Source organism: Osmerus eperlanus, chromosome 13, assembly GCF_963692335.1.
Source record: "Osmerus eperlanus chromosome 13, fOsmEpe2.1, whole genome shotgun sequence".
Classification (NCBI taxonomy): Eukaryota; Metazoa; Chordata; class Actinopteri; order Osmeriformes; family Osmeridae; genus Osmerus; species Osmerus eperlanus.
The window spans coordinates 17,937,735-17,953,235 of record NC_085030.1 but is presented as its reverse complement, the minus strand read 5'-3'; the positions used below and the strand labels follow the sequence as shown (position 1 = coordinate 17,953,235).

Below are 15,501 nucleotides of genomic sequence, written 5' to 3'. Positions count from 1 at the left end.
ATTGGCTTCTGTACGACAGCTCAGGCCAACTCAAAACCAAACGATGATTCAACTACGGTACCATGGTGTAGCATGCAACATTCCCAAACCCAGCTATTTCTTATGCTCTCTGAAAGTGCTACCCATGCAACACTTTCTTGACGATGTCTTCACGTGGTGTGAGGTTCCTTGGTGAAGTGTGAGGACACATTGCAGGGTGTGAGACTTGTTTGTTCTTCCCGCTCTAAGACGCAGGACTCACTTTCCCTGTGTCCTTCTAGGTTCATTAAAGCGATCCTGCTTTGTAAAAACGTATATCAAGGTGTGTATGAGACATGGTAGAGGTGACCAAGCTGTCCACCATGTTAGGGCACTGGGCACTGAGAATCAAACAAAATTATCTCACAATATAGTTAGACTCGTAGGAAATGTTGGGAAGATTTTGTTACCATTCGCATTGTGAGATGACCTTTACAAAACAAAACAAATATGTCCACATATCTGCCCTGGATATCCTTCCAGTCCAGAGAAACTGCTAGAGTTGAAACAGAGTCTCTCTATATCTGTAAAGATCTGACAGATTTTCAAACAACCTGGGTGACATCTCAACATCTCAACGACACAATTCTGGAATGGATCCCAACCTGAACTTGAAACAGGAAACAGAACTACCTTCAAAAGTACCTTCGGACTCCACAGGAAATGAAACTACCCTCCTTCCGACTTCACAGGAAATGAAACTATCCTACTTTGGTCTCCATGGTCTCTTTGGACAGGTACACCACCCAATAGACCATGTTGAAAGCCCCGAAGGACACTGGGAAGAGAATGCGGGCATACTTGTCGATTTTACTGGTCCCGCCCATTCCAGCAGTGGTGGGCTGGGAGCATGGAGACTGCTTGGGCTCCATCTTGTTTCCCATTCCAGCAGTGGTGGGCTGGGAGCATGGAGACTGCTTGGGCTCCATCTTGTTTCCCATCATGTGGATGTGCTCCAGCTCTGGGCCGAGGAGGTTCTGGAGGGAGGAGGAGCCAGTGCTCTCCCTGGACGGCGTGTCTCCGGGCGCGGCCGGCATGGAGGGTGGAGCTGGGGGCAGATTCTTCACCATCAAGGTGGACGAAGCTGCATTGGATTGGCTGGTGGACTTGGGGCTGGAACACGATAGGCTGGAGGAGCTGCCAGTCATCACTGTGGTTAAACAGGATTGGCTGGAGGCGTGTGGTTGCTTAGTTACTTCTGCGTGGGGGTCCTGAGAGGTGGTAGTCATCCTCTTGCGCAGGTGTCCATTCGTGTCAAGGTTTCTCTGCAGACAGAAACAAGCAGAGAGGATGAGCGCTGGGCCAGAACACAACACAGCATGTCTATGAACGATAAAGCCCCCAATTGGTGTCATTGCAATGTAGATTCTAAGACAAATCTTTACTCTCGAGTCTCCTAATTTGCGGACCTTATCTATCACATCACTGCTATCAGTCAGATGTAAACAGACCTTTTTTGACATCCTAAACCTACTCTGCTTGCTTGCCTTGGTTTCTCTCCACTTGTATGAGATGGTATGAGGCAGTGTTGTAGTCAAGACCACCTAAACCGAGACCAAGTCATGACCAAAACCAGAATGTATCGATACCGTGGTCACTCCCTGTTCCGGTTACATTACATTTAGTCATTTAGCAGACACTCTTATCCAGAGCGACTTACAGTAAGTAGAGAGACATTCTCCCCGAGGCAAGTAGGGTAAAGTGCCTTGCCCAAGGACACAACGTCATTTGGCCAGCCAGGAATCGAACCACTTCCTGTTCCAACACAACACAACACAAACACTGCCACTTCCTGTTCCAACACAAACACTACCACTTCCTGTTCCAACAGAACACAAACACTGCCACTTCCTGTTCCAACACAACACAAACACTGCCACTTCCTGTTCCTGTTCCAACACAACACAAACACTGCCACTTCCGGTTCCAACACAACACAAACAAGGCTTTCACACTAACTAATGTTAGAAAGTACTTCCTGCTTAGTGGGGTGGCAGAGCACACCATACAGGCATCAAAGCAGCTTATCCTCAGAAAGAGAATGATTCCAACCAGCGCGTGTGTCACACTGGTTCTGATCCTAGCGGCTGCAGTCTGCAATCCTATTGTCTCCTGGCAGGATGGGAAACACATGGAGAGGAGGTCTTGTTGGAGCAACACAGGGGCCAGGGAGAGGCGCTCATAACCTGGACACACCGCCACCCTAGCGCCCGCCAGCCGCCTCCCTGTGTGAGGCTTCAGGGCTGCTGTCGAGGAAAACGCTGCTAATTCCCCATCCTGGCATTAGAGCCTCCACCAAAACCTATACAGATGTGCCCTGGACACGTTGCCGTGGCAACCCACTAATCCATCGAAGCGCGGTTGTCATTAAACTGCATTACAGTACGATCATACCCGCCAGGTCTGAACCCCAGGGCATCTTACAGTAGGGATGCTGGTACACTGCTTTACTATCAGTTAACCATTTAGTAAACACACAGGAAACACTCAATATGCTGGAGCTAGTTGGGCTATCATATATTTGATGAGCTGTGTGCAGTATAATATACAATATATTCTACAGTTCTTTCATTTGAAGACATTATTTCATTTCAGACATTGATGTTGAATTAAACGTTACATAATTTCATGTGTCCTGTGAAATGCACGGTGATGTAAATAGTCTGAACTACATTCACCAGCCCACACATTTATCCCAACACTGACTTTCTGAGACAACAGAGAATGTAGGACATTCACAGCATATTTAGAATTTTTAGGGATGAAATTGCTAAGCTGCTGAGATGGATTACAAATGGCGTGCATTGATCTAAGCAGACAGCTGGGGCGTGGGGCTCTGCATGGGACAAACTGACAGAGGATTCTACATCTACACAGAACTGAGAGGAAGGTGTGTGTGTGAGAGGGAGAGAGAGAGCGAGAGAGAGAGAGAGAGAGAGAGAGAGAGAGAGAGAGAGAGAGAGAGAGTGGGAGAGTAAGATAAAGAGTGAGTGGGTGGGTAAGAGAAAGAAAGAGAGAGAATGAGAGAAAGAGAGAGAAAGGACTTATTCAGACAAAGAATCCTAAGATAATTAGCCAGAGAGAATCCTGTGTTGATAGTGCAGCAGAGTCCTGAGCCTGTCATCTGATTTTCTCCGGAGTGTGAAGCTGTTTACCTGCAGCACCTCCTCTGTGTCCTTGGCCTTCACAGGTGTGGTCTGGGGCGCGGGGGGGCACCTCCCTGGCCTCCTCTTTGCCCTCTCCAGCCGGGCGTTGGTAAAGTAGTTTACAGCAGCAAACTCGATGAGGGCGGAGAACACAAATGCAAAACAGACAGCGATGAACCAGTCCATGGCCGTGGCGTACGAAACCTTGGGTAGAGAGTGGCGGGCGCTGATGCTCAGGGTGGTCATGGTCAGCACTGTGGTAATGCCTGAGAACAAAGATGTGAAAAATGTGTTTTTTTTTCAAATGGATGCAGACTGATACAAATGCTGATTCCAGCATGAGCAACGTGCATCTATCTAAGGGCCTCATGTACTAACGTTTTTGCGCTCACTTCAGGCATATTTGTTTCGCAATTTGCACGTAAAAGCATGGCGAGGTATGTACAAACATGCCGCACTGAGGTTAAAGCGTAGACGACTGCCTGTTGCGAGAACTGAAAATGGCAAATTGCGCTTTTCTATGTCATGCATATGCATTCACAGGAGGGTCAAGGGGAAAGTGGGAGTTTCCCATAAAGAGATGGGAGGGGATGCGTAAAGTGCGCCTAATTATGTATTCCGCAGTATGTACAGAAACCGCCTGTGAAAGCGCACCTTTCTCCGCCTGTTAAAAGCAGGCGTAAACCAGGATGCGCATATGCCTAATGGTGAAATGGCAGCTGTAACCCGAGCATGACGAAGACATAAGCCAAAGAATTTTTGCCGCAAGGATCACACTTTTTGAGTTGAGTGAACACGAAATCATTACGCGTTACAAATTAAGCAGCCATGCCATATTACAGTTACTGGAAGAAATCAAAGATTACATAGAATCTCCGACTCACAGCGTTCACATTCCATTTCAGCAGTTGTTAAACTCCTCGCTACATTACAAATATTGGCATCAGGTTCATTTCAAACAGTCATCGCAGTTTTGACTTTGGTGGCTGATCCGTGATAGAAAGAAAGGAGGCCCATTTAATTGCGTGTTCAAATGCTCGTAATGTACGGTATAGTGGGCGGAGAAAGGCGCTCATTACCCGATGACCTGCAGGTTTCGTAAATACGACGTAAACTTAAGTATCACAGCGTGCGCAATCTGTGGGTTGGCCATGGCGCTAATAGCGCTACGTTTGCGAATGTACGTACATGAGGCCTTAAATGTCTCAATCAACATGTCTGCATTCAACAGTTGACAGTGTACGGGACATTCGCTGAAAAAGAGGGGTAAAAGGGGTAAAGGGTTTTGTTTGGTGTGATTTTGCGACTGTGGAACTGCGTTTGAAGCTAATGCAGAACCAGTGTGTAAGGTTTCCCACAGAGGCTGTGAAGTTCTGCTGTGGGCTTAATACCATCACAAAAACAGCTGCATCACATCTCTTTAGGATTAGAAGAAAGCAGCAGTAAGTGTGCTTTGGAGAAAATCCCTTTTGTGTTGGAGATCCGGGGCAGCAGTGACACACTGACACCTCTCTGCTCCCCTGTGACTTTTATGCAGTCATCTGTCATCAAAACCTGTCTGATGACCATGCGAGTGAGACAGGAGGATGACAGCTTCAGACACAGTGCTACCTTTAATATGAAGTTCTCTCACTGATGTTTTGGTCAATATTAGCACAATCAACCACCCGAACCCACAACCATCCTAACCCTAACCCGTACTCTGATGTACAACTGATGTGATCAGACTTGCTCAAATCCTGTTCAGAATAATAACATTGCCTCTGTGTTTCCAAAATTGCCTCTGTGTTTACGGATGAATGCAGCTGCTATTTTCCCCTTAAACCTTTTTTTGAGCATGCATCGCTTGGCTCTCATGTAGCCCACAGCTAGAGAATGAAACTTGTGTCCTTTCAATTCCACTAAAAAGTGTAACAAGCATTCTGTATGTTAACTACAGCCTGTATGATTAGTAACATGTATGCACTCTCCTATTGCAGATGGACTTAGCATTTATAGACTGTACACAGGTCCTGGAACCCCAAACCAACACCCAACATGAGATCACGAGCCTTGGAGATGGTTGTTGAGAAGTATCATGCTCTGAGAACTAATGTCACAGTAAATGTACATACACTTACATTTAGTAATTTACAGACACTGTTATCCAGAGCGACTTACAGTAAGTACAGGGACATTCCCCCGAGGCAAGTGGGATGAAGTGCCTTGCCCAAGAACACAACATTGTTTTTTCATGGCCAGGAATCGTACCGGCAACCTTCTGATTAATAGCTCGATTCCCTAACCGCTCAGCCATCTGACCCCCCTTTCCATATATCCCACATAGTGCCGCTCCTAGCACACTTCCTAGCTGTCTGCCCTTTGGCTCTCATCTGGAATCCTCTGTTGCACAGAGACACATGTGGATGACCAGCAGTCAAATGCTCTACCACTGAGCTATACCCATTCCCATGTTCTACCACTGAGCTATACCCATTCCCATGTTCTACCACTGAGCTATACCCATTCCCATGTTCTACCACTGAGCTATACCCATTCCCATGCTCTACCACTGAGCTATACCCATTCCCATGCTCTACCACTGAGAAACCGTGTCTTTATTCAGCATATACAGAATGTACAGTATGATACCCTAGCTATACCCACATATAGAGACCAATCACATTCACCCAATTCACATTAATTCTACATATGAACAACTCAGAACCTCTGATTCAGTCTCTCCTAAATGTCCTGTCATTTCAACAAGAATAATACATGAACCACCAGGGGGAGCTCACAAAACATCATTCCTCTAATTATCCTTCAAGTGAATTCTTGCTTTTCTTCCCAAACAACACTCCTGCCACCACGATCACAACGAGGCACGACAAGTCCTTGAGTCATGGAGGCAGAAAGCGGAACAGCGCATCACTGGCAGAGAGGAGAAGGAGGAAAGTGAAAAAGACAGCCATCCCCAACACACACACACACCCATATGGACACACATACACGCACCATATGAACACACACAAATATGCACAAACACAAACAGACACACTTACACACATCCACAGACACACACATACAGACGGGAGAGCAACAGCTTACAAACTCGAGGGACCGGGCCAAATGACAATATTTACCTTGCCATGACGCCCTCTTGTCACACTGTGGGAAGTTTTATTAGCTTGGGAGGGGGAGCGGGCCTGTGCAATAAATCAAATTCACCCTGGCCAGAACAACAGAGCAGATTTACTATATATATATAATAATCTCCGTCCTTCACCCAGGAAGAGGACCACGTCTGGCTCTGTCCCATCTCTGAGTCCACCACACATTCAGGGCTGCCCTTCCTCTTGTCAGCCTCACACAGAAACACCCCACTACCAACCTCTCACACAGAAACACCCCACTACCAACCTCTCACACAGAAACACCCCACTACCAACCTCTCACACAGAAACACCCCACTACCAAACTCACACACAGAAACACCCCACTACCAAACTCACACACAGAAACACCCCACTACCAAACTCACACACAGAAACACCCCACTACCAAACTCACACACAGAAACACCCCACTACCAACCTCTCACACAGAAACACCCCACTACCAACCTCTCACACAGAAACACCCCAATCCCAAACTCTCACACAGAAACACCCCAATCCCAACCTCTCACACAGAAACACCCCACTACCAACTTCTCACATAACATAGTAACCTGCATCTCACAACACTACACTCCCAGCCTCACTCAGAAGACATTGTTAATATAATATTCTCTCAAGTCTCTCAGGCAGCAGGTGAGCTATGAAATGAAAATGCAGATGCAGAGCCACTGATGAGCCTGACACAGATACAAGCTGCCTGAGACACCAACAGGCTGTCCTCAGAGCAGGGCTTCCAGCAGGAGGGACACACACACACACACACACAGAGGCACACAAACACACACATATACACACACGCACACACACACACACACACACACAGACACACATACACACACACACACACACAGAGGCACACAAACACACACATATACAAACACACACACAGAGGCACACAAACCCACACATATACACACACACACACACACACACACACACAGGCACACAAACCCACACATATACACTCCCAGGGACACAAGCACACACATATATACACACACTCATCTCAGGGCTTCCAGCAGGAGGGAGACGTACCGAACACTGTCCGGGCAGGTACTGACTCTTTATTTATCCAGAAGGACACTTGAGAGAGAATGACTGTCATTATGCAGGGGATGTACGTCTGGATCATGAAGTAGCCCATTTTCCGTTTCAAGTGGAAGTGCACCGTCATCACCACATATTCACCTGGAGGAGGGACAGTGGTCAGTTCAGGAGTTTGAGGAATGTAGAAGCTGAGGTAACTCTCCTAACCTGAGGTAACTCTCCTAACCTGAGATAACTCTACTAACCTGAGGTAACTCTCCTAACCTGAGGTAATTCTCCTAACCTGAGGTAACTCTAGAAACCTGAGGTAACTCTCCTAACCTGAGTTAACTCTACTAACCTCAGGTAACTCTCCAAACCTGAGGTAACTCTCCTAACCTTGAGGTAACTCTCCTAACCTGAGGTAACTCTACTAATCCTAACCTGAGGTAACTCTACTAACCCTAACCTTGGGTAACCCTCCAACCCTTACAGTAATATCAACAGTATCAGACAGTGATGTCAGTACCTGTGATGGATTTGACCGTTTCACTGGACACAGTTTGGCCAATCAGATCGTACTGCACCAGGCTGGAAGATTCTGGGGGAACCTCAACGGAGTGTTCTGGTCCTTTGGTCCAGGTGTAGATCATTTCTGTTTTGGGGTATGCATCTGTGGGTGACACACGACACACAGGGGATGTGATAGTCTGCATCTGTGGGCGACACACGACACACAGGGGATGTGATAGTCTGCATCTGTGGGCGACACACGACACACAGGGGATGTGATAGTCTGCATCTGTGGGCGACACACGACACACAGGGGATGTGATAGTCTGCCCCCTCCTGGAACGGCCATGGTTGGAGCTTGGAGAGTTTTAGAGTTATTGTAGTTTGTTGTATAGTTATTTAGAGGCACAGTCGATGAACACAGAATATACGTATTGGTCCTGTTTGGTAAAATGTCTAAAATTGAAAGGGGTTGCACAAAACCTTCTCTATAAAATTTGGAAGAGATGTCTGTTTCTACAATAAACGAGTACAAAAGGAAAAGCAGTGTGTGTGGCTGGATGGGTTCCACATGTCACTCCTGCAGCAAGTCAGTTTAATATTCTGTATTTAAATGAGACATGTTGGAGCTGTGCAGCCAGTCACACATGACTCCATTTGATCTGCGTGCAACTCACAGGCTTTAATTTACATTTACATTTAGTCATTTAGCAGACGCTCTTATCCAGAGCGTCACCCTACTTCCCCCGAGGCAAGTAGGGTGAAGTGCCTTGCCCAAGGACACAGCGTCAGTTCGCATGACCGGGAATCGAACTGGCAACCTTCGGATTACTAGCCCGATTCCCTCACCGCTCAGCCACCTGACTTTCACTGAGGATTTCTGTGAGCGGAAAGCGGCACACACACTCACGCACTCATGCACACGCACTCACACTCACTCACACACATGCACACACACATATGAAGAGGAACTTATATAGGTCTGAGCTATCCTAGGGCAGAGTGGGATTTTGACCTTTCCTAAGATACAGCAGGGGTAACAGCTAGATGAGTGGGGGGGTAACAGCTAGATGAGTGGGGGGGTAACAGCTAGATGAGTGGGGGGGTAACAGCTAGATGAGTGGGGGGGTAACAGCTAGATGAGTGGGGGGGTAACAGCTAGATGAGTGGGGGGGTAACAGCTAGATGAGTGGGGGGGTGAAAGAGTTTGGTGGAGGGAGATAGAGGAGGGTAGAGGGGTAGACGGGTAGAGGGGTAGAGGGGTAGAGGGGTAGACGGGTAGAGGGGTAGACGGGTAGAGGGGTAGAGGGGTAGAGGGGTAGACGGGTAGAGGGGTAGAGGGGTAGAGGGGTAGAGGGGTAGTCCCAATGAAGTCCCAGGAAGGGTGATGGGGGGTGATGGGGGGTGACGAGGGTATTATGTGGGTGTTGAGGAGAGTGTTGGTGGTAATGATGGAGTGAAGATGGAGGGGGTAGATGTGAAGGAGGATGGTTACTATCTAACCAGTAGCAATTTACTGATAACCAGGCTATAGAAGTTGTCCTCTACAATGTCACATTTGAAGACAATTGAAGGGAAGTGGACAGAGAATGCTGTATGGCATCCCCCCCTCCTCCTACCCCCCGCACCACCCTCCTCCTCCCCCCCTCCTCCTACCCCCCGCACCACCCTCCTCCTCCCCCCCTCCTCCCACCCCCCGCACCACCCTCCTCCTCCCCCCCTCCTCCTACCCCCCGCACCACCCTCCTCCTCCCCCCCTCCTCCTACCCCCCGCACCACCCTCCTCCTCCCCCCCTCCTCCTACCCCCCGCACCACCCTCCTCCTCCCCCCCTCCTCCTACCCCCCGCACCACCCTCCTCCTCCCCCCCTCCTCCTACCCCCCGCACCACCGTCCTCCTCCTCCCTTCCTCCTCACCCCTCCCTCTTCCCTCTCCCCCTCCTGTATTTGATATCTGTAAATCTCTCCTCTCTTCTTGATAAGCAGCACCTTCTGTGAGAATCTTTTATTTGAGACGCTTTTTTGCTGACCAGGAGCTGCTGAGTCTGTGTTTCATTGTTCTGTTTCAGGAACAGAACATGATTTAGTTTTAACATCTTTTACTTTACAGAAAAAGTACTGTCATCTCACTTTGGGAAACTGGTGCAAATGAATGATGGTAACCGTAGTTACGACAACATGGTGAAGTGTTATGATGAAGATAAATGATGATGAGTTACATGATGATACTGTACAGTGTTAAATCAATTCAGTATTCTTCCATATTTGCTGATGTAGTTAATGACGGTGGTGGTAACCCAGCCCTGCTCGTCAAGTTGGACTCACAGCTTCCAAACTTTAGAGGGCAGGCGTGGCCATCCATGGGGAAGTCCACCAGCTTCATGGGACACTGTGCAATGATGGTCAACCTGGAGCAACACATTCATCTTAATTTTTACTGTATAATAACTGTACATTTTACATCATATTTGTATTGTATAGTGGATAATGACAAGCCTCAGCCCAAGTCTTTGTTAAGTCGGGTTATTATTACTATTACTATTATTCCTAAAGCTGAAGAGAAGACTGGGGTGTATAGTGTAGTCCCGTACCTCATGGTGTAGAGGATGGTGCCGTTCTTCATGATGCGGAACAGCTTATTGGGGGCAGTGATATTGTGAGCCACGGACTTCTTGCCGTTCCTGAAGAAGGTGTCTGGGGTCCAGACCTTGGTCACCATCAGGTTGTTGAGCCTCAGGATCTCGATGGGCCCCTCGTACCTCAGCCTCCTGTCCACCCAGGTCTGACGGAAGAACACGTCCATGGTGTACTCCTGGAAAACACACAGGCTGTCACTCCCCACGCGCACATCTGGGCTCTTCAAGTGTAATTTCACAAGGTTCAAAAGTGTCTACTTTTACACATCTGTGTGGAGATGTTGTTAGGGAACATACCATTTCCACATCAGAGACAGGTCCAAAACTGGTCACGTAAATGTCTGTTTTTACTTCTGTCACTGGACCTGCACAGAGAGGGAGTCAGTGGGCTATGCAGTTACATGTTACCTGTGATAGATGTGTGTCACACCTCAAGACTACTCCCTTCCCTGAGTCAGGTTTTAGTCAGCCCTAAAATACTGGTACATATAGTAACATACTGGTGGCATTAATCATTTATCTAATTAATCCATCTAATTTACTTTTGACGTCTTATCACATAAACTGTACTGATATTTTTTACCACTTTCCATAAGCAAACAGTCCTGTGCTCCTCATATGGAAACATAGTTGAACTGAGTCTCTGTCCTCAGATGCAGCCACAGCCTGCAAGCCAGAGCACATAGGATGTCTAACACCAACATCTAACTCTGTCTAGGCTTTTATATAATGGAATGAAAAATAGCTAAAGAGGTTTAAACAGTCGGCCATCGAGAGTAATCCGCTCTGCTTCCGATGAACACTTGTGGGAACAGTTCTGAAGATAAGCGTTCAAAGGTTACTGGATCAGATAAGCACTTCACATATTTACGTCTTTCCCCAAAAAATTCGACCATACAGAACATTTCAAACAGCTACATGTACCTCATATTAGTATGTGCGAACGGTTATCCTACAATACTGTTTTAGGGTGCGTGTAATAGATTTAAAAGTCTGAAGTGATGAGTCTGGAAAGGTACAGCTAAAAGAACATCTGGGTTCTCTACTTAACTTGTGCATTAAGCGGCTTTTTCTAGCGACGATTACATAACTAAACTCGCTTAAATGTGTGGAGGTGGATGTTATTCAGAGTCCAAGCAGCCATTTCAAATAAGAAAGTCCTATGAGCCATAAATCTTTTGAAAGCATAGCGATATGGTGACATGTGAAAGCTGTAGTTCTTTTGGTGCAACATATGTTTACTCTAACACAAGTCACAACCAGTGATTCTGGTAACGCGTTACTCTAATCTGACCACTTTTTTCAGTAATGAGTAATCTAACGTGTTACTATTTCCAAACCAGTAATCAGATTAAAGTTACTTGTCCAAGTCACTGTGCGTTACTATTTTGTCATAGAGCTACCACTCCCTCCCAGTGACTCTGAGTCGCCACTTTCCTCAAGCCCCTTTGCTCCGGTGCCATCTCGATTTGATTATATGTGACAAATAAGAAAGACAAATAAGATTAATAAACTATTACATGAACAAAAGCAACGAACCGCAACTAAATCCATGTTTTTTCTGAAAGTAATGGTTCGCAAATGATCTCAGATTTACTGTACGCGGGGGCGTTTTTTTGCACCCAATTAGGCCTACTACTTGAGTTGTTTTTCCAAGTGCGTTCTTAGGTCAACATTTCAAAAGAAACTCTTGTCTATAAATCAACATGAACATCAACTATCATCAACAAAATGTCAGGAGATACATTGTACATTGTTGTTGTGTACATTACTGTTAAAAATGCACTTCTAATAAAGTGACTGTTGGCAAAACCGGTTATCATTTTTCTGTTGAGGCGGCGGGGGTGTTGTCGGCAGCTGCTGAATGTAACTAATAAAGTTAAACTTTTAATCTAATTTAGTTACTTTTTAAATCAAGTAATCTGTAAAGTAACTAAATGACTTTTTAAAAGAGTAATCAGCAATAAGTAATCAGATTACTTTTTCAAAGTAACTGTGGCAACACTGGTCACAAGATATGTTTACTCCAACACAAGTCACAGTCTTGCGTTAAATAGGGTATGGGTGTAGTTCAGTTGGAGCATTTATAACCAGAACATAAGGTTGTAGGTTCAAATTTCCATGATCAGTAAGCTACACTAAGCTATGGATTAGAACCTCTGCCAAATGAATTCATTTTTATAGGCTTAAAGTGGCGATTACAATGTTAGCACACTTATTTAAAACACAATTTCTTCTGGTGACATCAGAGTGCCATTTCCACATCACAAACCAATTAACAGCTGCTTTTGCAGGTAGCCTGTAGCCTACCCCGGTCTTGAGGCAGGTTACACCCCACACGGTCTGCAGGTACATACCCCCGAACCCCGGTCGCAGCCGGTTGTCATAGCCGTCCAGAAGTCTGTCCAAAATGCGGGTGAAGTTCTCGGGATAAATTCTCTCATCCTTTTTTACCTGTCCAGTGATCCTCCTTATGCTGAAAAAAGAGACAATGGAAGACTGCTAGTTATTCTGACCACCGAGCCAGTGTTGATATGTTGATTACAACACTACATTGTGGGATATCTCTCGCAGTTCAAACCCTATTGTAATCTAACGCCGCATGTCCATGTAACAGCACCATGGACAGCGACAGTCCCAGACAATAAGCCGTTTATCTGTGATCCTTGGAACTCACCACGCACTCCAGCACAACAAGTAGAAGACAGTCCAAATGTAACTGGGGTGCATCGCAGTCCACATCTCCTTCTTGGCAGAAACCATCTTTGCATGCCATACTTTAAGCTTCTCTTTACATTTCCCTCCGCCGAATGGCTTGTCCCATTGACGGATGACAGGCAGAGAAAAGGCGCAACTTCAGCATCTGCCGCTATATTTCCTGTTCAAAACGACGCTCCAGATCTGCCGCAATTTTTCCTGTTCAAAACGACGCTCCAGATCTGCAGCTATCTTTCCTGTTCAAACCCCCTCTCCAGACGGACCCCCGACCGCACACCTTTCTGTTGTCCGCTTGACTACATCGAACACCCGGTCTCAGACGCTGATACACGCAGTCCAATAAACATCATAGCGCGCACTGCCGAAACGCCAACTACAGAAGTGTAATGTGTTGAAAAAAAGGCCGGAAGATAAGAAAAGTATGATAGTCTCGAGCCACACATTTCGTGGTTTGACCGACAGTGAAAGGATTGCGTTGGGAGGGAAGACACCCGCCTGTTAGAAACTTCCAACAGAGTGCTACTTCCAGCATCCAGGAGGCTTAACGCTCCGCGTCCGGGATCCTCAATAACGAAGGTCAAGCTGTTTTTTTTCTTTTCAAATTTTATGTTCTGAGGCAGACACACTTCTATGTAACTTTTTTTCAGACAGCTTCCATGGAAATGTTTTACAATAACAAAGTGCAAAACATGAGATTTCCTAAAGTTCCATCTTTCCATCTCATGATTGGAAGTAAGGAATTACGTTTCCCTATTCAAATGGGTCACTTCTGTCGCAATACGCAATCACGCACACACACGCTCACACTTCTTTGTTCTATCTCTATCCCCACCTCTTCCTCCTCCCTCTCTCTCTGTCACAGGTACTGTGGAGGAACTGGGACAAGCCACATGCTGCTTCACAGATTTCTCTGCACCTGGGACAAGAACAGGACCTTCACAGAAGTGTGTGTGTGTGTGTTCACCCCTGAAGGTGAGCAGTCTAATGAGATAGAGCAGCCATTCCAAACCGTTTCCACTTCCATTTACTTAATTTGCGCTTATCACACATGTATAAAACCCCAGGAAACCCAAATTCACAAAATAGGGTCAACATTTAGGGTCTTATGTACATATTAGTAAGCATATTAGACATGAGTTTCAATCAAAAATCGAAATATTGTCATTTAAATTTGTGTAATGTTCCTGACAGTGCTGATAAATTCTCTTTTTTCTATCATGAAAAAAATCCACATCAGTTGTCCCACCCCCAACAGATGCAACTGTAACAAACCTCAACTCAAACTTGATAAAAATATTTATAATAAACATTTTGTTAACATTAACATTTTGTTAACATTAACATTTTGTTAACATTAACGACTAGCAAGCAGGCTGAGTACATTATAATGTAGCAAAAGATTGTTAGCTAACATTATGGGATGTTTAGGTATTGTCTAGAGCTGATTGTAAAATAAAAATAAAATAAACATATTACTGATTACTCCCTCCTCCGCCTCCACCCCCTTCCTTCCACTCTCCCTCCTCCATCCCCCTCCCTCCTTCCTCCACCCTCCCTCCTCCACCCAGAAGGCACTACAGCCAAGCTCCTTCATTGAGGGGGCTGGCTAACATGTATGCGCTTCATGAGGGCGGGCTCTGGTCCAACTGTCAACTTTTTATACATTGTTTGATTACAATTTGCTGGTTTAAAGGGCTGTCGGCCGTGCTGTACTTAAAGGGAACATGGAAAATGTTTGTTTAAAATCTGCAGAATGTTTTAAAATGTCAGCATGGGACATGAGTGGTGATGACAGAAAACTCATGTGAGGCAGATTAAGCTGCTGACCTTTCACTGCAGATTATGCTGCTGACCTTTCACTGCAAGCCTGACCTCTGTGTCAAAGACAGAACATGACACACTTTACTCTGTAACCCTGGATTCAGTTCAGGTCAAAGCTGACTATTTATTTACTGTGAGGGCAGGGGTGTGATGGAAGTCATTTGCATCAGTATCATGCCTGTGTGTTTCTATATGTGTGTTTATACTGTATGTGTGTGTGTGTGTGTTTGTATGTGTGCTTGTGTGTGTGGGACTGCTTGAAATAGGTTCCCATGCTCGGTGAGTGATACACCCTACAGCCTAGATGACGGCTATGATAACCTAGTTTTGAACCAACGTGCGTGTGCACTGTACGTGGGTGAGTGTGTTTGTGTATGTGTAAATACTGTATGTGTATGTGCTTGTGTGGTATTGTGTGTGTGTGTACATGAGTGGGTGTGTATTTGTGTGTGTGGCCATATGT

The 15,501-nt window shown here is 46.0% G+C and overlaps 1 protein-coding gene across 2 annotated transcripts; it reads right to left on the bottom strand.

The window, feature by feature from the left end:
* Nucleotides 1-607: 607 nt before the first annotated feature.
* gabra4 (gamma-aminobutyric acid type A receptor subunit alpha4) lies at nucleotides 608-13,921 on the bottom strand. Of its 2 annotated transcripts, XM_062476204.1 has the most exons (10): nucleotides 13,477-13,921; nucleotides 13,177-13,438; nucleotides 12,857-12,975; nucleotides 10,797-10,864; nucleotides 10,455-10,675; nucleotides 10,189-10,271; nucleotides 7,881-8,024; nucleotides 7,361-7,513; nucleotides 3,174-3,430; nucleotides 608-1,283 (listed from the first exon to the last, which is right to left on the bottom strand). In XM_062476204.1, the coding sequence occupies exons 2-10, from the start codon at nucleotides 13,260-13,262 to the stop codon at nucleotides 720-722; spliced, it is 1,695 nt and encodes a 564-aa protein (XP_062332188.1). In that variant the 5' UTR covers nucleotides 13,263-13,438; nucleotides 13,477-13,921; the 3' UTR covers nucleotides 608-719. The 2 variants fall into 2 exon arrangements, with proteins under 2 accessions (XP_062332188.1, XP_062332187.1); XM_062476203.1 differs by having other exon boundaries at nucleotides 13,177-13,921.
* Nucleotides 13,922-15,501: the final 1,580 nt, after the last annotated feature.